This window comes from Zonotrichia leucophrys, chromosome 1 (assembly GCF_028769735.1).
Source record: "Zonotrichia leucophrys gambelii isolate GWCS_2022_RI chromosome 1, RI_Zleu_2.0, whole genome shotgun sequence".
Classification (NCBI taxonomy): Eukaryota; Metazoa; Chordata; class Aves; order Passeriformes; family Passerellidae; genus Zonotrichia; species Zonotrichia leucophrys.
In genome coordinates, this window is record NC_088169.1 from 70,805,052 (window position 1) to 70,832,347 (window position 27,296).

The following is a 27,296-nucleotide window of genomic DNA, read 5'->3' on the forward strand; positions in this document are numbered from 1 at the left end:
GTGTGCTGTGTGCTTTTGAATATGGAGTTTAGTAGAACTCTGGGAAAATGTGGGTGAATAAAGACAATTAATGGTTAAGGGACTTTGTAAGATCTAGGCTGGTACAGTAATATTTGTCTGGATTATAGAATTAATATTTCACAGCTTACCTGCAAATAGCGTAAGGAAAGGGGGGATGGGTTCACAGCTTAACTGGGTGACTTTTTTGAAAACTTGTGCTTTCTTTTCAAGTTATTAAAACTTAATTTGTCCGTCTAAAGTAGTTTTAATATTGTCAGGTTCTCAAGGGATTTCTAGTTCTGTCCAAGGTTTGACAGACAAAATCTGCAGTTCAATAGATGGAGTTAATAGGTTTAGTAAATATTAATAAAAGAAATCTATTGTATAACTAAATCTTTAGGGAAATTACTGTGGTGGTTTAATTTTAAAAAAGAAACCTAATCTTGGGGATTTTGTGGAGTTTTCTTACTACAATTACTTTTAGTAATTGAAGTGGGTATCATATTTATTAGATAAACTTTAATAAAAACTTCAGATGTATTGAGTAAACTGATAGGAAGCTAAGTGTGTTTTAAAAAAACTCAAGGAAAAAGAGGTCTTTGAAAAGTTACTGTTCACTTCAGGGAATGGTGTTTGTTTGACTAGAAAAGAGAAGCTTGCCTAGGGCTTTCTTTATATTTTTATCTTTAAAGAAATCAAGTAAAAATGCCGGAAGCTGTCATGATGAAAGCAAATTGGGTCTTGTGTCCAGCTTCTCAGTTGAGTGGATACCAATATCTTTGCTGGGCAAGAGTTAATGCCACAAAAGTAAGATTTGTTTCCAGTTCTTTCTAGAACTAGAAGCAGCAGCAAGACGCGAGCAGTGCAGCAGCAGAAGTACTCTTGCTTCCTGAGCTGCCTGTGAATGTCTAGGAAATGAGTGCACTGGCTGTATATGAGAATAGAATGTTTAAGTTGCAAGGACTAGGATCAGCCAAATTAAATCTTTGTCGATTTTAATGTAGAGATGAATTGTAAATGATACATATCTGAAATGGCGTTTTTCAGCCCTAGTTCATAATGCATTATAGAGAATTTCAAGTCAAACAAAACCAACCTGTCTATGTACAGGCTACCCTGCGGCCTCTAGATGCATTTTGCCATCATTTGCAATTGCATTTACAATCATTTCTAACAGTAGCAATTGCCAACAAACACATGTCAATTTTAATGTTTCGTTGCTTTTAAATCTGCAAGGGATAAGCAAACTTCCTACTAGGGGAAGGGGTAAAATGGGTTACCTGTGGGAGTCTGGAAAAGTATAGAGTAACTGGAGGAAGCTTTGCTTTCCTCTGTGGTTCACTGCTTGATATTAGCAATTTTGTTGAAACCTATAATGCAGGTAGACAGAGTATTTTTGAGAAGTCGAGTAAGGACACTGGAGAAATCCAGAGTGATGGTTTTGGAGGGAGAGAAAGCAGCAGGTTGTTTAGCTTGTTGGGTAGGATTTTTTTGTATGAGGAAAGTATGTGAAGCTTAAGAAATGGAAATTATTTAGCTACTTGAGATTACAAATAAAGTAGATGTTGTGGTAGATCATTTGACTCGAGCTTGTCCAGCATCCAGAAGCCACATGAACCTTCAGTAAGGAAATCTGCAAACCAGAGAGATAATTCTTGCAGAAGGTGTTAGAAAATATATTTGCCAAGAAGGAGTTGTTGCTATTTGACAATATACTGGGAGCTAAGGTGCTGTGTTGAAGCAAATAAAAAGTTGTTGCTGTAGATGTTGTACAGGAATGTAGTAGAGTTACCTCCCATGAGCATAAATCTTCAATATAACTTCTTGTGGTGGTCACCTGGAAGAAATTCTCAAATGAAATATTATTCAAAACATTATGATAGTCATGTAGAACCAAGCATGCTTCTAGCACATGTTCTAATTTTGTAGGAGACAAAACACTCCTACTTAAACTGCCTTTATATCTGCACTTGGAATTAGTTACCTTGCCTATCCACTGACTTAACTGCTGTGCGTTCTCTAAATCAGTGAACATAAAGTCCTGGAGTGCCTCTAGTTTTCATCACAGAAGCCTGTGCTAAATCGCCTGGTTTCTTAGTTGGGTTTTGGGTTTTGACTATTAATTTTCACACTGTCATAACTGCTGTCAGACTTTTTCAGTTTTGGTTGGTTGTTTGTTTTTTTTCTTTCTTTAATGTAGCGAAGCTTGTCACAGAAGCCTGATGTTAATATGAAGTACAGTAAACTGCATATTTTAAGAACTAAACAGGCTAAATAATGTGGACTAAAATAGCAAGAAAAATGTTTGGTATGGGGTTTTGTCAGTTTTTTTGTTTGGTTGGTAGTTTGTGGGTGTGGTGTTTTTTTATTCTAATAAGACATTGAATGCAGTCTGCTGTAAAAATGGCCAGTGTGGTTTTAGGGCCATGTCTGCTGCCTCGTATTGCAATTTCAGTAGTCTTGAGTTTGGGTTCATATGTGCAGTTGGTTGGTTACAGTATTCTTTTCCATTAAGCATTTTAGGAACATATCTTGCTTTATGAGCAAAGGTTAACTAGGGCCTGAAGGAAGCTCAAAGCAGCAAAGTACAGATGTGTTTGTAGCAAAGAAGACTACTGGCCAAGCCCAGGATAATTACTGCTACATATTATTTAAAGAGATACCCTTTGTGTTCAACTCTCCTAGTGTCTTCCAAAAGATGGTGTTCTGCCCTGATTTCAATGTCCAAAGTCATTGTGGCTAAATCCCTATTTCCCATGTGGAATTTCAGTTCACATAGTCAGAAAGGCAGCCTGTGGGATATAAGAAGGAATATTTTGGTCTGGGAGTTGTGAATATTGTTACCTTAACTGTATGTTTCTCTGCAATGGGATTGGAGCTCTGAAAAATCTTTGTGGTGCTGACTTTTGAAATAGTGGGGTTTTTTTTAGTAGGTGAACATGATCATCTTGTCAGCTAAGGGAATAAGCTTTGGGAGGAATGCAGCATCTGGCTACTTGAGAGGCTGGAATAAATGGGGCTCAGCATCTCAGTTTCAGGGGTCTTGTATACAGTCTGAAAAACTACTCATTTTTGGTATTTCTGATTCTTGTTAGAATTCATTGCCCCCAGTAAAACATTTGTTGCCTTGGTTGGGAGAAGACTTTTATGGATTTTTTTTTTAAATCTAAAGTACTAAATTGCCAAAACCAGTTTTTACATGACTTCAAGATTATATAACATTAATACTGTTTCAGTGAGTAATTCTTTGTTTGGGAGCTCTCCCATAGATTACATACAATATTGGAACTTGAAGATTATCAAAACAGTTATATGAAGTTGTCCTTCATGTCCGCTATCAGTACAGCTCTTAGAGAATGCCCTTGGATGTAACTCATCAGTCACTGAACCAAGCAAATACATCTCACCTCCAGTCCTCTCAAAAGCACTACCTGGGATTGTTGTCTCCTGTGTAGCTTTGAAAGTATGAAGACACTGAACTATCCACGGAACACATGTAACCTTTCAGGTTTGCAGTGTGTCTGGAATTTCAGTTCTGGCTGAACTATGGCTGGTGAAGAAACTGCCTTAAACTTGTGATGGCCAGGGCAAGAAGCCTTTTAATGTCACCTCAGGTAGTATTAAATAGGTCTGTGTTTAGCAAAGGCCATTTTTCTATTCCTGTGCAACTTGGAAGTGCTTTAAATGATCAAGAATTTTTTTTCAAATAATCTTAGCTAAGAAAATTACTAGGGAACAGCTGAGTGGAGGCTTTTGCTTCCTTTGATCTTCAAGGAGGCCAGTGGCAAAGCTGCCCTTGTTCATGCTTGTTTCCTTTTCCACCACTGCCTGAGAGTGATGTAAGGCCAGAGCATGACCAAGCAGTGTCTTTCTGAAGCTGCTGTCAGGAGATGTGTGTTTGTTCATGTACATCACCCTTCCCTAAGGGTATAGTCTGTGCTGAGAAGGTAATGCTATTTAAGAGAGAAAAGTAGCCTAAATAATCTTGGGCTGTTGGCTGATATTTAGAAAGATCTTGATGCCATGCACCGCCATCTCTTATAAACCCTTCGCTTTTCATGTTTTATCATGTTTTCATGTTTCCAAGTTATCATGTTGTAGTCACGCTTTTAAAACCCTCTAGATAGGCTTCAGGCTCTTTAGGAGCCTCCAGCCATTCCATTTTATCATTCAGTGTAGTTGAAGCTGTGGTGTAGGAGCGAACCTTTTTTGTAAGATAGGCACAGCAATTAATTTGGCTTTAGAACTGAAGTAAAATTCAGCATGAAAAGTGACAGTTGTATGGCAACTTCTGGACTGCCTGTGGGGAGGTGGTCCACAGACCCAGGCCCCACTATTCCAGACACTTGGGGAGGTGAAGGGAGGCTGTATCCTCCTGCTGGCTCTTTGTGTGTCTTTGTGTGGCAAAGGATGGGCTGGAGGAGCTGACTGCCCTGTGCCCTGTTTCAAGGGTGGAATTGAGGGCAGGAGGAAGAATTTGGGTCTATGCCATATCTAGTTTGTCATTGCTCACATATCTGCTGCCAGTTAAGTTAAAATTAATTGTTCAAAGAAAGCTTGTTTATATTTGCTTTTTCAGACCTTTTTATTTTTCATATAACTGTAGAATGGTGTGCGTTGGAAGGGACCTTAAAGATCTACTTTCAACTGCTTCTGCCATGGGCCAGGGTTCCATTCCCTAGATCAGGTTGCTCAGGACCCCATCCAACCTGGCCTTTATTGAACATTTCTGGGGATGGGGTTTCCACAAGCTCTCTGGACAGCCATTTTTGTCCTTTTGTCACTGTAAGCTGCTGTGCTCAAATTGCAGGACAGAAGGATTGTGTTTCTTTTGGTATTTTGAAGGTAAATAGCATTGAGCATGAATTGATCTTGGTAGAGTTCTATTAGCAAATATATTCTTCTGACTTTCTCTGATAAAAGTGTTCAAGCTGGACAATCTTGTGGCATTTACCTGATGTTATTGTTATGAAGTACTAATTTTGTAATCAAAGTGCAGCAGAAGAGTTTACATTGTGACAAATCTTATTTGAGCAAAACTAGTAAGTAGGTTGAACGGGCTGGCAGACATAAAACCATTTTCATAGTTCTGTCATGGTTTTCTCATTTCATGATCTAATGCTTTGTAGATGGGTCTTGTATCAGCTGAACAAATACATAGCTGTCTGGATTGCTGGTATTCTGATACTATAATACTAAATTCTTTAATTTTCATAATTTATGTGTGGCGCTTTGGATAGCTCTTTTGTAACTTTTCTTCAGTTGTTAAATGAGAGTTATTTGATCCTACAGATCTAGAAGTGTTCAGATAGTGAAGATCTCTGTGATCTAGCTTGAATGTTTCCTAGCATCTTGCTTGTGTAACTCAGTAGTGTTTCTCCCTTTCCTGTATATACATACCTGTATTTTAGCACTGTAGTTTATGGGTTTAGAAACATGTAGTCTAAGGTTAGCACTTTTAGTCCTGCTACTGTCCTCTGCTTGGATGCAGAGTTAGAGAGCTCTTACTTTTAGTTTTGGGGCACAAGGGGAAATCCAGTTTCCCTGTATCCTTGCTTTTCCAGCTTTTTGATCTCTGCTGCTTCTTCTGGCAGTCTGTGTTTCCCAGGTGTGGGAGTGTCCATGTCCTTCAGGGCACATGTAGTGTTTTCATATCCTTTATCTGCCCTGGTGGGGCAATTTAGGTGCTGTCTTAAACAGAAGCTTTAAAACTTTAGGTTTAAACTTCAGGTTTTGTCTTAAACAGAAGACAGGTTTGAGCACCCCTTTCCAGTAGCTTGCCAAAGGGGCTGACCCAAGCAGGAGAATGCTGCCTTGCTTTCTGCTTCATTAGAAGTCCTGAGAGGGCGCAGATGGGACTGAAGCCAGCAATGAAGTGTCCAGGGTGGACTGTTGCACCCTGCCCACCACTGAGCAGCTGCCAAAGGGCAGGAAGCCTGACCTAACTCTTTAAGGAGTCAAAGTGATCCCAGTTGGATGGAAACAATCGATGAATGTACTTGTTCTTTGTTTTTGAGAGGCTGTTGGGGAATAGGTAAGGTCATGGGAGTACAGCTTGTATCAGATCCTTCTGGAAACCCCCTTTGTGTGTTGTTTTATTGCCTAGTCAGCCCTGGGTAAAAGGGAAAAATACATATTCCAAGGAGTATGAGTAACTTCTGATGCTTGTCATGCTGTCAGGGTAGAAGTAAAATCTCAAAGGGTATTTCAGGAACTGCGAGTTCTCTCATATTTCTGCTCAATACGTGTATTGTTACTAAATCAAAACCAGGGCTTTAAGCAAACAACATGGGCTAAAAGCAATCTGCTTCTTAAAAGTCACTTTTATTACGGAGCCTGCTTGTCCTAGTCAGTGGCTCTGGAACTTTCTTGAGAAACAGATTTGATAGTACACAAGCACTTGAAAAGAAGACTAATGTGACAGGTTGGGTTGTTGTATGTTGGGACTGTCTCAAGTAGCTTAGAGTTTGCTGTTTGGCTTAATTCTCAAAGCAGTTTCCTTTTACTGAAGTGTGGGAATAACTTTGGCTATGAACTCTGACAGCAGTATGGCCTCTGTTACTTACACCACCATTCCACTGAGCTATTAACTGCACAGATGCTAACAGCAGTTGGGGTATTTTTTTAAAGGGGGATTTTGGAGAGGAAATTAAGAGTGGAAGACTACAAATAATTGAAGCTATAGCTTTCTCTAGCCCCATTTAAGTTTTATTAGTCTTTAGAGAGAGAAATTCTGTCCTTCCAGCTTTATTTTGATGTCTTACAAATTGATGTTACCGTACATCAAAGGGAAAAACCAAAATTTTCTCATTTCCAGACTACACATGTAATGTGACTTGAAAATATAAAATAATTTTGTCATAGTAAACAGTGGTTTTGACACATACAAGTGTCTGTGCTGGAAAGGCAACTGCATAATGAGAAAATCATCTTGAGTCAATCCTGTTTTGTACAAATCAAACTACTCAATATTATGCAGTCCTTATGTGTAGCATTCGTCTGGAGGACAGATGAGCTCTGTCATCTCATCTGTATTTCATTGTGACTAATATTCAGTCTTTTATCCATTAATAAACATGGATTCCTTACTTGCTAGCAGTGATAGAACTCCTTTACTGTAGTCCTGGCTGCATTGGGAGCTGTTCTTTGTCTCAGGAAAGTTCTGATCTCACTGAGTCAGGATGGCTGAATTTTATTTATATCAACCAAAGTGGTCAATAATAATAATAATATTAGTGATTATTTATAATTTACGCTTTGTGTATATAAAGAAAACTCACACATAGATAGAGGTATAAATATATGAAAAAGCCAATATCTGTAGCAGAGATCTGAATCTTTAAAGCATTCTACCTGAAGGCTTAGGGTGACCTAATTGCCTTCCTGTACCTGAAGGGAGGAGCCTGCAAGAAAGTTGGAGAGGGACTTTTTACAGGAATATAGTGACAGGACAAAGGGAAATGGCTTCAAACTGTAAAACAGTAGGTTTAGATTGCATGTTAAGAAAAAATTCCTTACTCTGAGGGGAGTGAGGCACTCAAACAGGTTGCCTGGAGAAGTTGCAGGTGCCCCACGCCTGGAAGTGTTCAAAGCCAGGCTGGATGGAGCTTTGTGCACCCTAGTCTAGGGATGGAGTTGGAACTAGATGATCTTAAAGGTCCTTCCAACTCAAAACATCCTGTGATTTCATATAAGGAGAAAATGCCCTCTTTTTTGGGGGCAGTGGGGAGTAAATTATAGACTGACTTGTATGTCCGCATACCAGTGTTTTTTTCTTGGCTGAATTCTCTTCAGCTGTTTGGGGGCATTGATGTGTACTGACAGCTTAAAACAGAGCTACACAGAAACTTGTGGTTCAGACAGTGTAACAGAGAATCCTGTATCTTCATGATCTAAAGCAGAAAGTTGTGGGGTCTCCTTGATCTGAAGGCTTACCCATCAGGTTGAGAAGTGGGCTATTACTTCTGAGAAATTACTTGGCAAGAATCAGTAACTTCCTGAAGGAGTGTCTTCAAGAGTGGGCTTCTGTTTGTTTGCTTCCAGGAAAAGTTGGATTATGTTCCAAAGAGAAAAAGTAGAAGGAAATAAAAAGTCCATTCTTTTGAATGAATTTAATAAAGCTAAAATACCATAATATAATGACTAAATCACTCTAGCTTACTAGCAAAACTAACAGGCTGCTTCCTCTTGGCAGAGCACAGTTGGTTTTAGTAATCACACAGATGTTTTAGTGTCCAGAACAAGCGTTTCTTCTTTGAGCTTTCTGTGGTATGAGACATAAACTTTCTTAATGTGCACCGTAAACTGTTCTGTGATCAAATATCTACTATATATTGAAAGCAATAGAAAGAGTCACCTACATAGAGCAGTTCTGGAGTAAATGAAAATAGTGTAATAAGCCTAATGCTGTTCTGAGTATGAAGAGAGCAGGGTTGGGGCTATAATGTTTGAAATATTTGGTTGACCCAGGATAAACATGCTTCTTGCTAAAATATTAAAAAACGTCAAACTGAACAAATGCAGTATTGTCTTCCATAGCATTTGAAGAACCTTTGATGAATTGCCCTTTTGACTGCAGTTGTTTCTACAATTGTTTCTTATGCTGCCAGCTTTGCCCTCGTGAAACTGAAAGGAGGGTTGCAAAAGACTCATGGCTTTCAAGATGGTGCCTTTGGCAAGAATGCTGCACTGGATAACTACTTAGGATGCCAGTTCTTTTGTCTGAGAATGCTGGGACTTTGTCACTTCTCTTGATTTTTTTCTTTAATTAATCTGTATTTTAGTCAAGATTACAGTAAGGAGATTTTTACGATGCCACTGTTATAATCAGCATTTCTCTCTTTAATGTGAGGAAAAAGTAATGCTGCAAACGACTTCAGGTTTTAGTTCAGAAGGCTAAGATACAAGGATCACCACTTCTGGCAGCATGCACTGCCATGTTATTTAATCTGCAGGGTGGGAGATGACTGGTTAGTGAAGTCTTGAACAAATCGATTTTACTTCTTCATTTGGCAGAAGCCTTTCTTTGCTCCTAATTCTTCCCTCCTTCTCCCCCTACCCCAAAGCCTCTCCAGCTCTGGGGTTGCAGGGGAGACTTCATATATGTTCCATGTTAAAGATGCTGCTTTTCTTCACTGAGAGCCTGAAGTTTAGTGTGCATGCTGTGTTAAGTTTTCTTGAGTACTTTGCCATGTGCTTTTTGAATAGTCAGCTCTTTGATGCTCTTCCTTGCCATGATCTTGAACTCATCTGGCAGATACTGGAAGTACCTGCAGCCCTTTTCACAGCATGTGTGTTTGAGATGGTATATCTGACACTTCTGGAGATAATTTTTCTGTGATCAGATGAAGTTTGTGAAAAGCTCAGTTTCTTTTTTTTTTTTTTAAACTATGTAGAACATGCTTGGAGATAAATGTGCAGATGACAGGACAGGTGTTCCTATTTTTTTTTCCCTATTTAACTAAGTTTCTTGGTTCCTGCATAAAAGTTTGTTGCAGAACTGGAAACATCTTTGAATCATTCTCCACAGCACTTGCTACAGCTCTTGATGGGCAAATTCATTGTGGCTTTCAGCTGCCCCTGGATAGAAAAATTCTGGTATGATCTATTTATCTTATATCTGAATGCAAGATCTGGTCTGAATATGTGATAACCTGAGACTTGCTATGCAGATTAAGGACTCTATGTATTGAGACATTTTAAATTACTTGGCCAACTGAAGCAATTTCAGGTTGAAGTTAAATTCAAAGCTATGAAAATGATTTGAGTGAGCCTATCTAATTTCTCTGGGTCCTCCATATGATGTTTTTTTTGGCATGGTAGGAGATCATATTCATCAAGCAGAATCGTGGTGTTATTAAATAATAAATTCTGCCATGTCAGATCTGTGACAGTCATTTGATTGACATGTTTTAAGAATGGCTGTAAGGTGATATTGGAGTAGTCACACACTGTGTGCTTGTATGTATCTAAATCAGTATGTGATGCAGTCTGAGTACTGCAGTAATACTGAGCAAACAGCTATTGATGGGCCTGTTTGTTAGTTTTTCTCTTAGTTTTGATCTTACTTAAAAGAGTAAATTGAAGGTGTGCAGCTGGGATCTGATCTTCCACAATCCATTTGCTAAATGGTTTTGTGTGTACAGGTTGAATTTGAAGTGAATCCTGTATTGTAGAAGGATTCAGACTTCCTCTAAACTGGGAAATGTTGGTAGTGTTTCTTTTTACATGCGTGAAGTAGTGAAGTATTCACAGTTAGTCTTTGGCTCTTAAGGGTTTTCCTAGCTCTCAACTAGAGTGTCCTTATCTCCTCTTCTTCTGTAAAGCTAGGGAAGGGATGAACTCTTAAAGTTGGTCTTCAGAAATGTGTAATTTTCAGGGTCATCTCTCCATAGTGCCGTTTTTAGTAAGTTAGCAAACAGAACAACCTCCCTGCTTATATTTCTACTTCTGGTTTCACAACAACCTTACAGGTGGTGTACTTCCAGGAATGCAGCCTGCTCTGTTCCCCATGCACTGCCTCATCTGTTGCACATCTAGCAAGATTAATGCCCATACTGCTGTCAAGTTTGATTTTATTCTTTTTTGCATTGTTATATGGTTTTAAGAGTAGAAGAAAGCCAGAGTGGTTTTGTGGCTACTCTTCAGAATTTCCTTATTGTTGAGAAAGTGTGTAAGTGCTTCTCTGAAATTTTTTGTGAGTTGAATGTGGAGGTCCATGTTGTTGTAGAGTTGATTATATTATACCATACATATTCCAATATTAGTAATTAAGTATTTTCAATGCTGCTGATGTTTTGAGTATCCATTTTATGGGCCATGGCTTTTGTATCTGTTTATACAAGCAAGTGACACATTGCACCTAGAAAACACAGTTGTGTTTGAATTGGTATTTCCATCCCCAGCTAAATTATGAGAGTACACAGAAGCAGTTAAAAAACCAACTGTTTGAAGCCTGATCAATTATAGGAATCACAAAAGAGCAGGAACAGAGGAACTGACAAGTCCTGTAGCTGGACTACTGTCATAAACATGACGTAATCTTCACTAGGGTTTGTGGCTATATGCTTGCACCCTTCCTTATAACTAGGTCTTTGGAAGTTCCCTGTTTGCTTTTGGAAGTTGAAGTAGTTTGCTGACCTGGTCAAGTTTGGTACCAAACTTGGAAGATTGGCAAAAGTGAGCATCTGTTCTGAAAGTGATATTTCTTTCTAAGTTCTAGGACAGGTTTCAAGTTTAGCTCTTGCATATGTGCTATTTATTGTGGCAAGCACTTCCAATGACTCTTCGGCCAAAGGGGTGTTTAAATAGTTCTAATAGTTTTGCCAGCTTTGGTTTAAGCATTAGGTTTTCTTGCCTCTGTGTTGGTTATTCCTATTTTCCTGTAAATTTGCTTCTGCCAGAAGTCTTTACAGATCTCTTTGGCACAGCAGCCAGGCAGATTGAATTCAAAGATTTCACTTAACGTGGTGAAACTTCTAGGTTGCAATGAAAATTGGAACATTTCCCATGAAGTAGGGTTGGCCAGTGTTATCTTGATTGGGATTATGCAACGGATTCCTTGCTTAATTTCAATTTCTCTTGGAATAATTTTCACTTAACACTGGGGGAAGGGGATGTGCCTGGTATTTTGATTGAAACCACTTTTTTCAGCACGGTGAAAGAATTGTTACATCTGATGATTCAGATTATCTGTGGATGGGAAGGAAAACAGCAGCTGTAAAAAGTAAATTAATGGATTGGTAAAACAAATTGAGCTGGCACTTCAGTGCACTCTAGTGAGTTAGCAGATTGTGTAATTTATCTAACCTCATTCATACCAGAACTAGTGGTTTAGAAATTAAATATAGGATGGTGAAAGAAGTTAGCTTGGAAAACCCTTCAAGTTAACCTACTTGAACCCTTGGAAGTACTGCTGTAGCTAGCAGTACTTCCAAGATAACTACAGAAGCAAATAGTTTGTGATTGACTTAGCTTATAGTGTAAGTAAGTAAGCCTAATGTGTAAGTTTAACATCTCTTACTGCAGGAGCTTGTTTTGTGAGGCTCATTTTAGGTCTTTGGAGATGGAGGAATGGCTGTTCAAGAAAGATGAATCACTGAATATTCTGAATTGGAAAGAACTCAGAGGACCATTGAGTCCAGCTCTAAAGTGAATGGCCCATATGAAGGCCATACCCATGATCATGGCATGATTAGCACCATGCTCCACCCAAGAGGACATGAAATGTGGGCAGCCAGAATGTAAGGCTAATTTTAGCTGTATGGGGGTATGTCTGTCAGAGGGTATGGAGGTATGTCTGTCAGATCCAGGGCTGAGTGGCTCTCTTCAGCTAAAGATGCCTTCTGGCCTACCTGATGCTACAAGCCACTGACTTCTCTTCCTGAGATGTCTTTCCTTATGGGCCATGGATGGCTGTATGCTTACAATGAACCATGAGTGTAGTGGTTGCAAAAAATTTTGTCCTATCTCCTGCTATAACTTCAGTGAGTTTGTGAGCCTTTCCAGGGAAATGCAGGGCAGGAAAGAGGAGATTTAGAACTGATTGTCTTATAATAATTGTCCAATTCTTCTCTGGATATCAGCGTTTTTTTAGGGAGTGGCTGTTATCCTGCTGGAGTCTTCTGCACTCTATTTTTCCAAGTCCTTCTGAGTTGTTTTTTTTCTTGGCAAGCATCTGATACTGTCATTCTGTGTTGGACACTTCATTGCCTCAAACACCAACATTTCTTGCTGTTGTGTCCAAAGCTCTGGTGGGAGGGAATGGATGGTATGATGCACTGCTTCTAGAAAAACCCAACCAAAACTGAGCAAAAAAAACTCTCAAGAACAGCAACAACAAGCACCGCCCAAAGGCACATGGTGTACACAAAAAATGCTTAAGTTCTAATTAAGTAACCTATACAACATTCCTAATGTTTCTTATTACAGCATGAGGAGACTGCTCTTGTTTTTAGTGAAATCAGCCGAGTTTCTGATTGCATTGACTTCACAGTTGACTTCAAGCATCATGTAACAAGTATTGATATGTGCTCGATTAACCTACAAAATAATAGCCTGGTAAACCCCAGAATGTTTGTTAGTATTGTAATTCATAAAGCTGGGCACAGCAGGGATTTTTCCTTAGGTTTTAGGAAGTGAGAATATGCAGGCATGCTATCACAAGGTTTGTTAAAGAGCCTGAGTGTACAGTCCAGAAAAGACCACACAAACTCTGCTTCAGGATGTTTTTGTTTTCTGTCTGTCAACAAATTTAGTCTGCTATGAAGATTTATAATAGTGAACTAATGATGTTACTTCATGTTCTCTATGCACACAGAGAACAGTAAAATCTGAAAGTTTATTTTAAGGCAGTAATGCAAGTAAATGCTCTGCTGAGGGTTTCTATTTGTGGTCCCAACTTGTTAAAATGGAAATGAAAAAACAAACAGGAAGAGCAGGTGGGATAGGTTTACTATGGAATGTAGCACTATGTCTTAAATTTAACTCAAGCACAGAGACTGTAACATCTTTAACCCTTAAATGCATTTATGTCAGAATTGTTCATGTTTTTAGAAACAAATCCCTTCATCATGTCTAAGGTCTAAAAGTAGAATAAAAATAAATTGAAACCTCATTTCCTTAGCTTTTTCAGTTTGAGCTTTGTAGTTGACTTTTTACAATCTGGTTTGGTTTTTTTTCATATTTGTTCTCTGACACTTGGTGGTCTTATGAGCCCTTGTAAAGCTCTAAACTGATAATGTTACTCATTCAACTGACCGCTTAAGCATGTGCACGTCCTTTACTGGCTTACGAAGTGTCTATATTTATTAGAATAACCCACTGAATCAAGGCTACTTAGAAGATGGACTTTTTGGTTTTTGCCCCTTCTGACTTTCAAGTAAAGCTGTATATTTTTAATATTTGATGGAAATCAATATGCCACCACCATAAGGTTTGATTGGCAGGTGCCTCTCTGGGTTTCCCCAGGGCAGCTGGATGCTCTGTGCCTGGGAAGGAAAACCAAGTTTATTATGGCTAAGTGAAAGGCTTGCGTTATTTGTTTTTAGTACTCTATTTCTGTCAGATGCCCTGACAAACTTACCATTTAGGCTTTATGGATATTCAGTAAAAAAGGCAGGGGTATTCCACAGATGTGAGATACTTTCTTAGGATTACTATTGATTTCTGCTCCATCATGCTTGTTCTAGTAAAGGATTGACTTAGTCTTGCTTGATGTGACTCACAGAAACTTATCCCTTAATGTCAAGCACAGCGTAAAAGCTGGGGATCAAAGTAGGGATTTTTACTCTAGTTATCATTAATGAGTTGCCCACAGAAGGATATAGTTCCATGGTTTCCAAATGTTTGTTCCCCTGCTTGCTTAGAAGGTCGTCATTATATACCCATTGAGAATGGGGTCTGGTTTATTTGGCTTAATTGCACTGGCCTATAAGAGTAATAGTTGGCATTCTTTTTTAAAACACAGCAATTTTAAGTAGTTGGAAGAAACAGAAATAATAATTCACGCTTTTTTACTGTCTAAAGCTGTTAGGTTGTAAGTTAGCCTTGCATATGGAGGAGTATATTGAAAGTTGTACAAAGTGCTGATAAAATGAAGTGTCTCATTTGTAATCTTTGATGTATAGTGTGTTGGGGTATTATTAACAGTGTTACTGGTTCTGTGTCATCTTACATGTAAGATGAGTAAGTTCCATGACCAGCACGTTAATTGGATGAGGCTTATCTGTATCCATGATAATAAGCAATGGAGGGACTGGTATCCTCAACTCATGAGAAATATCACCTTTTATAAGTTTTCTTGTGGCTTTGTCTTTTGAGCTATAGATGATGGATATTCAGTAACCCTCCTGAACTTGCCCTCAGATTCTCCTCTGTCGCTGTAGGGGGGAGTGCTTGGGCCCTGGCCTTCACCCTCCTTTGGGTCAGGTGAAAAGTGAGGGTGTTCCCTCTAAAGTGCCCCAAGTGCTAGACAGGGAATAAGGGCAGGGAGTTCTCTCTTGGTTTCAAATAGTCAGAGAAGCGTTTAATCCTGTGTGTGCATTCAGGAGAAGGACAAGGGTTAATTTTGCACTTGAGAGCAAGAAAAATGTTTGAGCAAGACTGAGAGGAAGCAGTAAAGAAAAAGAAATGATACGCCAAGATCCCAGGGACAGAGGCTTTTGGGATAAAATTTGATTATTGATAGCATTAACCAAATTGTATCTGTTTTACCATCCTTGGAGTTTCTGTGAATGTTGACCCTGCACAGTAGTGTTGAACTAGATAAAACAGCTTTCTTCCCAGAAGACTTACCCTTGTTTTCCCAGCACTGGTCTCTAATGGTTGAAGCACAGTCATTGCCTTTGTATTGGATTTTCAGGTACAGTGTAGATAAAGCATGCCATGAAGTCATAAATCTAATCCCTCACATTTTAATGGGGAAACAGGGAATTATGCAGTCATTCTTTTAAAGAAGAAGGTGCAAAAATCTGTCTCTCAAGTGGCTGAATTGTGTTCTCTGTCCCACTCATTAACTTCATCTGTAAATCTGCCTCCAGTTTGGGGCTAATTTTCTAGTGGATCAGAGTGAATTTGTTTCGATCCCCATACTAATGAGTGAGATGAGAGAAAATGAATTGTAAAGGAAATTTTCCTCTTTCCTCCCACACTTCCCCTTTTAGTGAAAGTGGCCTGATTCTTTTCCTACCTGTTTGGAAAGTTGATGTATTTGGGCTACAGTTGGAAAGGCTGTATCACAACTGCTTTGAGCACATCCATCATTCAGGAGTGTGTAGTAAAGATGCTGGAATCTGCTCTGAAACAAGACAAGTTCCTGGGCAAGCAGAGGCAGCTTTTGCCCATTTCTGACACCAGTCAGGATGTCTGCACAAGGTATTGATAACACTAGCTCAAGTCAGTGCCAATTTGAGTGCATGTGTGCTGTGATCTGGAGATACCTTGCTCTAGTTTGAATGCACTTTTCTTATATTAGGAAGAAACATTTTTTTTCTGTTTTTCCTTCAGGCAACAAGAGCTTCTCTGACTCAACATTGTACCAGTCTGGGGGAGTCACTGGGCAAGGAAAATGATATTGCCCTGATTATTGATGGCCACACACTGAAGTATGCCCTTTCATTTGAAGTCAGGCAGAGCTTTCTGGACTTGGCACTCTCCTGTAAAGCAGTCATTTGTTGCAGGTAAGGAATTCTGTGTTACTTTTGGGTAACAAAATGGGCATGAGGCCTGTGAAATTCAACCTCACATGCACACAGCCACGCTTAAGTATGCTGGAGAGCAGCTTGCTTAGTAGTGTCTTTCTTCCTCCTATGGAGTAGGAGGCGTGTTCCTTCATTAAAATTGTGTCATCAAATAGTACAGTTCCCTCTGCCAGTGTCAGTCCCAGCTGAGTCTGATCTCTTCTATAAAGTGATGAAAGATCATGAGACAACATTGTGCCTGATTGCTTGATTATAGTAGGCACTGATGAGAAGCAGTGGTATGGATGTCATTTGTAATCAAAATGTTTGTGTGACTGTTCAACTCAGCTCTAGAGAAAGTCACTGCAGGAATTTAAGTTGGTCTTGACTTCTGGTTGTGTATTATGTGAGCCTGTGATAATGTGATTTGCCCTACTAAAATGTTAGACTACTGCTGGCTTTGCTAAGTCACAGCAGAGTTTGTTGCTGTTTGCGGATATAGCCATACACAGATTCGGTCCTATGTCATGACTGCTTCAGAAGGAAGGAAATAAGAGCCCCAAGAAAACGAAAATCAAAAGCTGGCTTACTTTACTTTTTGTGTAGCAGGAAGGCTGCATAATTTTTAACTTTGAAAGATTATGTGGCTTTGAGGATTGTGTGTGTTTGTGCTCATTGCTGGTATTTGGGGGGAACTGTGACCTAGTGGAGATTGTTGGTTTAGGCAGGCAGGAAGTTTTATTTGCATTCTAGAAGCAAGACCTGCTTTGTGGGAAATGACTGTATGGAGACCTTGTACTGCTTTTTTTTTGCAGTCTTACTGACTTTTATGTGTGCACTTTGGTACAAGTATCACATGGCAAAAGGAGTGCTGTCCATGTAGCTGAAATAGCTGAACTCTTGGGCTTTTTATCTCACTAGTTTCTTTCCATTTGTTTTCTGGATTGCTGTAGTGCATGATTCTGGGGCTAGAGCTATTCAATGGGTTTATTAATTACCTGATGATTAGATGGAGTATGAGCTCAGTAAAATTACAAATGATGCAAGACTGAGGAGTGAGTGATAACACTGAGTGCTTGGCTGCCCTTCTGAGGGAATTCTATAGGCTGAAGAATTGAGCAGCGAAATCTCATGAGGCTCCAGAAGAGGAAATGCAAAGTTCTATGCCCAAGGAGTTACAACCCCTTACACCAGTAAGCTGTGGGGGTTACTGAGCTAGAAAGCACCTTTGTCCAGAAGGATCTTTAGATCCTTGGTGGACAAGTTGACCATGAGCCAGCAATGCATCTGAGTGGCAAAGCAGACTGGTGTTACCTGGGCTGAGGTGTAAGGAGCATTGGTAAAGGTTGAGGGAGGTGATCCTTCTCCACAATGGCGAGGTAACTTCTGCAATGTTGTGTCCAGTTCTGAGATCCTTAATGTAACAGGTTTAATGGAGAGAGTCCATTAAAGGACTCTCTGTCCATTCAGGACCATGAAGATGATAAAGGGGCTGGAGCATCTGTCATACAGTGAGAATCTGAGAGCTGCAAGTGTTCAGCCTAGAGAAGAGGAGACTTAGAGGGGTTTGTATCAATTAGTATGAGCATGCAATAGAAGAGAATGAAAGATGAGGGAGACAGGCTCTTCCCTGTCATGTTCAGTGACAGCAGTTTTTCTTCTGTTGCTGATTAATTTTTTTAAAAGCTGGGCAGGGGGCTAGAGGAAGAAGGCACAGAGCCTTAGAACGGAGGTCTCATTTCTGCAGCTGTTTCATGGAGTGGGAAGTGTTTTACAAGAGGGAGCTAACACAAGTGTAGCCATCTTTGGAATGCAGCAGGCCCCAGTGTAGGGCCAGAGTGAAGGTACCTTGGGCTTGGAGAGCACCAAGTGCACAGGAAGGGAACTTGGAACTGACCCTGTCTTGTGCTCTGTTTGAGAGGCAGTTAACAAACAGAGCAGATGGAAAGCTCCTGCTTTCCTACTCTATCACAGGGCTTTGGAGAGATCTTCCAAGGCACTCTGTTAGCTTATTGCTTGAAGATTTGACAAGTTAAGCCAAAGACCTACGTAGCTGAAACAAATAATAAATTGCAAATTATTAAAATTACACATAAAATATATATAATAAGCTGAATATAATGAATGGTTCTGTTTTGCCAGGAGACATGCAATACTGGACATTTCCTCTTTCATTATTTCATGAGGGGAGCCAACAGGAGTTTTATTTATTAGTGAATTAGCAAATTGAGGAACAATGCAGGAAAAAGTACTTTAAAGTATAAATCAAAGGGGAAGAGATGATGTAATTTCATAGCTTAAAAGGAGGAATGAAAATAATTGAGTTTTAAGTCCCCAGGGAAAATGAGGAATGCTTTTAATAACCTTTAAGGTTTTCCAAGAACCTTCCAGTCACTTGCCAGGTGCTTGATACTGAAGCAAGAAAAACATTTTTTTTTAATGCCCTGAGTTGTTTTCGATGGTACTTTGTGTGTCAAGGCAGTTCACTTATACTTCACAGGAAGAAGTTTTAAAATGGAATTGAGAAAGAGGACATTTCAAATTAGAGTAGTCTTCAAATGAAAATGTTAATTGGGAGGGGGATGTAGCTCTTTAACTTAGTGGTATGATATTTAACCACAGTAGGAGTTGCCTTGCTATCCTCAACATTTGCATAAATTCATGGGGCTTAATATTTCATAAATTTACTGAAACATTTTCATCTCCTCTGGGGAGTTTCAGCTGCATTTGCCATTCAAAATTTTTTTTAAAAATATAGTTAAGACATACTGTATATTCATTTTCTGGGCTTTAGGCATAAACTGTAGTTGAACTTGATTCTCAGGGGTAATCTCTTTAAATGAAACTGTAGTAAACCTGGCTCCTTTTTGCATTAAGAGGGAGAGATGGTATCTTCTGATGGGGTTAAGTCTTCCACTGTTACAGTGTCTATAGCAGACCATTGGCACAGTGGAGAAAAATATACCCCTCGGGAGACTTGGTAAAGCTAGCAAAATCAAATCAAACAACTCCTTAAGAAAAAGCCTTGTTTAAGTTTTTCCAGAAACTGACAGATCTTATTATCGTTCTTCACAATGACTGGGATGTCAGGATGTCAAAAGCAAGCAAAACTTACTTTTCAGCGGAGGTAAATGTTGTTTGGAAGGCAGTTGAACTTGTGACTTCGTTTATGAGATCCAACCTGATGATTGCCTGTCTCTGGTTTTCAAATGTTCCTTTAACAGACCTGTTTTTTGTGATGTTTTTTGAGACACAAAATGTTGAGGTTTGGGTAGAAGTGAGATTATTCTTTTAATAACCAAATACAGTGTTATCGTTCATCTAGTGTTTATACTCTAGCTGGTAGGTACAGCATATTGTTGCATTTGGCTCTGAATATAAAAGTAGCTGAGAATTATATAACTTGTGTGTTATGGCATTTAATATTTTTAAAATTCAGTATAATTTTAAATTCATATTTAATTCTCTACTGAAGAGCCTGCCTTGAATTGGAAGTATTTGTAGTTGAATTAATGCAATACTTCAGAAACACATGTTTATGACTGTGCTTTGGGAACTTTTCGTTATTGTTGTTGAACAGAACTTCCTTGCAGGTGGCAGTGACTCTGCCTTTGTATGGGTTTAATGCCATATTAACAAGACATCCATCAGGAAGAAGCAGTCTATCATAATTTAAGAGATTAAAGAATTCTAAGCAGTTTGTAAGTACTTCAGTACTTAAAATTAATTGCTGGACAGCAGAAGTGGTCTTTTGTGTAATTTCCTTCACAGATGCAAGCACAACAAAACAAGCATCTCCAGAGAGATGTGTAGCATAAGGCTGGGAACCCATCCCAAGCTGGGCTGCCTCAGTGTGATTCTTTTCTCTTTTGCTTGTGTTACTGACCATTTCTGCCGTACTTCTTGAGGTGGTGATGCTGGGATGTTGTTTCTTTTCCATATGTGTACTTAGATCCTGCAGCTCTTCTCTGAGTGAACAGTGAGTTGATGCCCACATAGGAGGGCTTTCAGGTAACAGGAAAAATAAATAAAATTTTTCAATTGCTGTACAGTCCATCAACTTTTCTGCCATACTTTTGATCCTATGTCCTGTTCTGGAGAGGTGTCTATAAAGTGGTGCAGCATGAACAGAAATTGAGAAAATCCAGCAACAGCAATTTCTATGGACTAGGCTATTTCCACAAAGGCATTTGCCATGTCATGACTACTACATCGGGATGTTTTTGCTTGCTTTTAGGTGTGAAAGGTGTGTGCAGTTGTTGCTCAGCATCTGAACACTGACTTCTGGAGGGCTTCTGCCCAACCTCACCAGCTAACTTTAGATGATAGTGGCACAAACTGTTACTTTCAGTACCTTGAGCAGTATTGGAGCTGTAGTGATAATGGTTAGGAGCTGAGTAATAAATAAAGAAGCAAGAGAAGAAAATGTATGTTTTTTAAACAAGCAACAGGAAAACCCTGTTCTGTATTTCTATTGCAGGTAGCATGCAGGGAGGCTGGGGTGAAGACAGGAGCCCACAGGTATCGCTCTGAGAACAGACACTGAATGTTCTGAGATGAACATGCCCTTTGACTAGAGTGTGTTTGGGTGTGGATAGGGAAGGGGTTTAATGAATTGAAAGCAGAAGGTTGGAGAAGGGAAGGCAAAAAGCAGCTTGTGAAGAGTACATGTTGCTAACTGTTAGAGTCACTTCATCAGCTGAGGAGAGAAGAGAGATGAGGAGACAAGAGAAAAGTTGTTTCAGCACTCCAGGTTGTAAGGCCACAGCTGGGGTGCTTCTGGTCTTCCATCATGATTTGGAGGAGACATTAATAGCATAGCTGACAAAATGAACATCTGCAATACTTCTTAAATATTTATTCCCCCAACTCGCATATTGTTGCTGGTGCTAGTATTTGACAAAATGATTCTTCTGTGCCGTAGTTCAGTGTGTATTTATTTATTGAATCAAAAAAGTGTCTTGCTGGCTTTCATTAAATAAGAATCCCATTTTCATGACAAAAAATGCAACTCAATTCTGATTGAGTAAGATAGCCAATTCTGCTGTTAATTGGTCCCAAAGAAAATTGTGGATGTGTTACATTTTCCTGTATGTACATCTTATGTTTCCTCTCATCTGTCACCTACTAAATAATCAATGCTCATTCTCATATTCTATTTCTGCCAACTCATGACAGCAATATTCATCTTATGACTTTGAAAACCATGAGGGAAGAACCATTCTGGCAGCTTTAGTGTTTGTAGATAATTGAAGTGGGAGGAAGGTTTGGAGTTGCAGCCATTACATGGTGCTCTCTGCACTCTTGAATAAAGAATACTCACAGATGATTAGAAATGATCACCTAAACTGTTCAGTGTGTATGTAAGGATGTATAAAGCAATCCTGGGACTTGTGATTATTTTTCTTAAAAGCCTGTTGGCTGCTTTGCAAGAGCTAAGTAAACTTGGAAAATGTCACCAGTTCTGTGCTGGAAAGCTAATATGGGAAAACTTCAGGAGAGCTTGGTCTTACAAATTTTGGTTATTATGTTGTCCTGTGAGTGGCAAAGTGAGTTTCTGCTGTATGTTTTGACTTCTGTTCTTTTTAATAGGTGTTCTGAGCTATGACAGTTCCTGAACCTCACTTTCATAGTTCAAATCATTCAAATGCTTAGCTAATGTTTAAAGGGGGAAAAAGTACTGTTTACACTGTAACAGTACTTAAAGATACTGTTTTAACTGGTATTGTTTGTTTTTTAAATGACACAGGTGAAGCATGTTTCCCTTGGGTAACTATTAGCTGCCTGACAGCCTGAATTTAAATGATTCGTGCTATGTAGCCAAACATTTCTTACTGCTTAACTTCATCCCATTATTGTGACTGTTCCTATTCTTAGCAATTATTTTACTTTATTTGTTCCAATGAGGAAATAATTCAAGTGAAATAATCCCTAAGTTGAATCAATGTTCCAGTTTCCACTGCTATTCACAATTTGGCAAAATGTTTGCCTTTTTGAATTTATTAAAGAAAAATACTTAGTTCATAGACTAAGTTTCTATTGTCCTTTACACTTGCGTATTTCTGTTCAGATCTGGTATCTGTTTTAGTGTTCAATTTCTGTTTCTACTGGATGACCAGCTGAGTGAGTTCTCTTGAGTGAGTTCTCTTGCTCATAACTGATTAGGAATAAAAACCTTTTCCTGAAATATTCTGCTTCACCTCTGTTTCCTGTTTCTGTTTATATTCTTACTAGCAAATTTACTTACCACTAAGTTATTGAAAAATGTTGGAGGAAAGGCAGGAATATAGCTAAAATCAACATTTTTCATTGGAAACAATTTTGTAGGAAAAATACTGCATGTCCTGACAAAAAACTTAGTAAGTTTCTCCTTCAAGTAGTGTTTACCCTAGTTGTTATGTTTAAAATTAACTTGTTACCATTTTTCATTGTGAGTCTAATATTTAGGTGACTAAAATCTTAGCAGTTCAGTTGGTCCATCTTGTCAAATGTAAGTGAAATTTGTCTCTTGAGCAATGGGGTGTTAATACTCACAAACACTTCCAAATGGTATCAGTGCCTGTTTCTTCACCACACTGCAATATCTTGTCCAAATTGCTCCTGGTCTCTTCAGCTTCTGAGTGGGAGCAGCCAGCAGTGCTATGTTTAGTGCTACACTTCCCAAACTGGAAAATAAACATTCCATAGATACTGCACATGAGAAAAAACTATGCTGCTGGAATGTATGCTATTTTAGAAGAAAGATAAAACTGTGGTTTGGAATACCTGCTCTTCCATGAGAAATTCATAGTGCTGGTATATTTTTCTTTCCACTAGTGTTGGCGTCTTAACCCCTGTCTTCTGGTCGAGTTCCAAATGGAACAATTACTTTCTTCTCACTGAAATTCCCCTGCTGCCTTTATTGAATGTAACGTAATTCACTTCCTGTGCAAAGCTGTTGAGGGTGATAATGTGAATGCTAAAGGTCACCAGGTTTTAATTGAAAGGTCCTACAGCAAAGTTCTGCTTGTGAACACACCTCTAACTATTTTCATCCCTTTATTTTAAGCTTCTGTTTTGTACAAATGGTATTGGAAGTATAAGTGATACCACTAATCTCTTTAAGCAAAATATGTAGGGTCTTGTTTTGGAGGGGAGGTGTTTGTTTGGTGTTTTTCTTTGTCTTTTTTATGGTTAGAGGGTGGTGCATGTTTTACTCTGGGCTTACCCAGGTTCCTCCTGTTTTCCAGTGCAAGTGTAAAGTAACTTTGTATCTTAGCTAACAGCAGAATGTTTGAACTCTTTGAAGGTGGCTTGTGTGGCATGTGTAATACATGGTCTCTGACACAGTGCACAGAAACATGCATTGGTGTATGCCCTAGTGTCTGGTAAGAACAGGTTCTCAGTATGATGAGGTGTGTAGGCTAACTGCACCTCACTGTTCTGTCTCGAATAAAGCTTCTTCCCAAACCAATGGTGTCAGACACTCTGCTTCTCCATTAGGCTTCAGTAATGCCAGTTTTTTCCAGTTTAGGTGTTCTGGCACAACTGAACTCTTGACACAGTTGTCCTTATTTCCTACCACTTGTCTGTTGTGCCAAATACCCTTTTCCTGAGTTCCTGGAGCAGCGCTGAGTGTTGTCTGCTAGGGAGTGACTAAATGTTTCCTCTTATGGAATTCCCTGCTGATCCATAAGGCTGGATGGAGGCCAAGGGTCTGGTGCCTTTTTGCAGCCTTGTGACTGGTTTGTAAAGGTTTCTGGCTGTGCAGAAAAGTTCTTTAATTCCTTGCTCACCAGGTTGCAATTGCAAGGAAATAGTTTACATTTTCTGTTTCTTTTAATGGTTTGAAGATGTTATGAAGGAGTAGGTAGCCTTATCTTGATCATTTCTTACTGTTCTGTAGTTTCTTCTCTAAATATTGGGTAGTTTTAGAGATCTCAAAACTTTTCCTAGGAGAGGATTTGAGCATTTTCCTTGCTTTTATTGAAATATTTATTTTTGTCTTGCAAGTTTAATATTTGAATTTCACTAAAACCCTGATGCATGAAGGTTCAGAAGACAAAGGCCTCTAAAGAATATGTGGTGCTGCACTGCATTCAGAAACAAGACTCAAACCAACTGTAATCTTACTCCTTTCATAAGATCCAACAGAGTCTCGTGCTCTATCCCACAGGACCAGCTGAAATATTGTATTTTCCATTGTTAAAAGTACAGATATAAAATTACAGAGGCAGGAACACTCTGTTCTGCAAGCTTCTTAGTACTGCAGGGAATTACCTTCATGAGGGCTCTGGGCTTTAGGGCACTGTAGTAATATGTGGGACACTGAACTGGTAAAACAGCTCTGGTCAGTGTTTCCAAAAGTGCTTAGTGTTGGTGGAAGCTGACTCTCGAGTGTGTCTAAGTTGAGTAGGTGTACAGCTGAATCCATACTAGATATTTGGAAAAATTTGACCTTACACTGAAAAGAATGGCTAGGCTTAAATGTATTTCTCTGCTATTCATATCCTTGAAGTCATGATAATAAAGCCAAAACTATCCTTGAGGGAAACAGAGTAAACCTGATTTGATTCAGCAGGCTAGACTAGGAAGCAAACTCCTTGAGTTTGTTCACATGAGTAGAAAAATGAAGAGACTCTGGCTCCAGCGGGCTATGCAGTTTTTGGCTGGCTTGTGTGCTTGAAATGTGTAGATCTATAGATCTTTAACTGTGTGAGTAAATACCACCATATTCTGCAGGGCAAACAAGGCTGCCCAGTTGGAAGCCATTTAGCAAAGTAGCTATGTTGGTGGTGTAATAGCTTTTTTTGGGGCCTAGACTTTTCTTTGCACAGTTGCTCACAGACAGTGGAAAGAATTCTTTGCTGAACCCTCTGTTTTGCAGTCTGTAAGGGATGCTCACCTGCTTATGCTGAGCAACACTAAACTCATCCTTTTAAAAAATAAAAATGTTATCTCTGTGCTAATAATTCTCCTTAGTACTTCTAAGAAAAAGCAAGTGAGAAAATGTGTGAGGAATACCTGTACATGCAAAGATATACTCAAGAACGTGAAGAAAAACTGATTTTCTGCTGTATCATAACTACCATTCAGCTTAATGGCTCTGCATTCTGAACACCACTGGCAGTGTTAAAATGGTAGAGACTTGGATTCTGTATCCACCAGTAGGCTGTTCTTAGGCTTTTTCTGAAAAAGGAGGTTTTAAATAGCTTCTCTCTATTCTGGGAAGGCTACTTTGATATGTTGTTTTGGCATGTGTGTTGAATGCATTTTGCTTCTACTCTTTCAAACTTGCTTCTCCAATAGTGTCTAGAATAGATAGCAGTGATAGACATTGTTAATGATGATCTCTTCTAAATCTTGCTCTTTCATATTTCCCTTCTCTTACTGTTTTCCATGTCATGGCACACTTACACTTTTAAATTGCTCTTTCTCACAGGTCTTCTGTCACATCTTACTTTGTATAATATGTGGTCTTTGTGCATTCCTAGAATTGTTTTATTTATGCTGTACATAAACACACAAATTCAGGTTCCTACAGGGAGCACTTTGATCAGAGCTTCTAAACCTGTGTAGGGTGTTATCTGTGGCAGTTTGCCTGCATGTGGTGTTGAAGGAGCTGTTACTTGTGAGCCCTCATAGGAGGAACCAAGGAGCCCTAAAAAGAACCCAAAATGTGTGTGAAATAATGTGTTGAAGTGCCGAAACAAAGACGAGCTACGAACTCGATAAAGCTGGGCTTAAGACATCTGTTTGAGAGCTCAACTGTCTGTCATCTTTCTGCAAAAGAGCTTGTTTGAAAGTGTGTGCTGAGCATTCAGAGGTTGCTAGCTGAACTGATCCTGATGAGTGGGGAGGCAGGATTTCAGTCTCTGTAGAGGTTGAAAGACCTTAAGAACTTCTCTGCAGCTCAACAATTGCTGCTATCATTGTTATGTATGTAGAACCATTTGGTGTGGTTCACTCCTCTGAAGTCTTTCACTTGGCTTTAGTCTTTCATCTGGTGAGATGTTAAGCTCAGAACTGCCTGTATGCAGAAGGTCATTTTTACATGTGGTGTATTCAGTGTCCAAGTCAGTGCCAGGTTTCTCCACGACTTTCTACCTCTACATTCCTTGTCCTCCAAGTGAGGTGCTTCCATATACCTCCTATACAGATAGGTCATCATTTAAATGCAGTCTTCATGGTGTGATGGGTCTCTTGGAACAGTGGGTCACTGATTTTGTCAGGAGACAGACTGACTCCGTACACTGCCATAGTGGTGTGGTATAAGTGTGTCAGGATTAGGTGACGATGTTGAGATCTCTGCCCACAGATCAGATGTGTGTGTACACATCTCTTGGATCTGTTGAGGGTTGTTTGTGGGACCTCCGTGTGTTATTCTACAATCCTCCAACAAGTGTCCTTAAAACTGTTAAAACTAACATCTAGTTCATAATATTATCAGAGTTAATAGAGCCATATTTTGAGACCGGATTTGGCCCCATTTTTTATAAATTGAAAATAGCTGTACTGTGGGATTTTCTGCTGCTCAGACTGGGTCTTCATAAACTTTTGAGTACTCGTTGGTGTAGTGGGAGCAAGAACTGTGACTGAGTTCAACTTGGAATTGGGGATGATGTCCAGAGCAACAAGGAACTGCAGGATTGTTTTGCGACTTTGCAGGGTGTTTTTTGCGGCTGCATTACTTTTGGTTAAGAAGTTCCTACTTCATCTTGGAAGGATAAAATCAAGCAACACTTGTAAGCAGTTCCCTTCAGGGTATCAGACATGATTGCTTTTAAACCCTGGTGCTCGTGACTGTCCCTCCCCTGGTGCTGGGTGGTTGACTTAGCTTTATTTTTTCAGTACAGCTGGTTTTAGGAATCTAAGGAAGAAACGTGTGCAAGCTTTCTTCTTCATTGTTTCTCATGTCTGTTTCTTTTGATAACCAACATGTGTGGGCTGGAAATCTAAGCTGTTTGGGGATGTTTTGTTAGGGTAGACTTTTAAAGGCAACATAGAGCTGCGTTTTATTCTGCCCAAGTGTAAGACTCTAATGAATATTTTTACTTTAATTGCTGAGCTTAGCTGTTCTTAGCACATTCATGGGATTTGCTGTTTTTGTCTGACTAGTTGAATGGGTGTAGTTACTAG

General features: G+C 39.3%; 1 protein-coding gene across 3 annotated transcripts in view; it reads left to right on the forward strand.

The window, feature by feature from the left end:
* ATP8A2 (ATPase phospholipid transporting 8A2) overlaps positions 1–27,296 on the forward strand; it is a 308,865-nt gene that overhangs the window by 103,321 nt on the left and 178,248 nt on the right. For all 3 annotated transcript variants that reach the window (XM_064717090.1, XM_064717096.1, XM_064717105.1), the window contains one exon: positions 16,006–16,178. In XM_064717090.1, the coding sequence (XP_064573160.1) occupies positions 16,006–16,178 (173 nt within the window). The remainder of the gene's footprint in view (positions 1–16,005; positions 16,179–27,296) is intronic.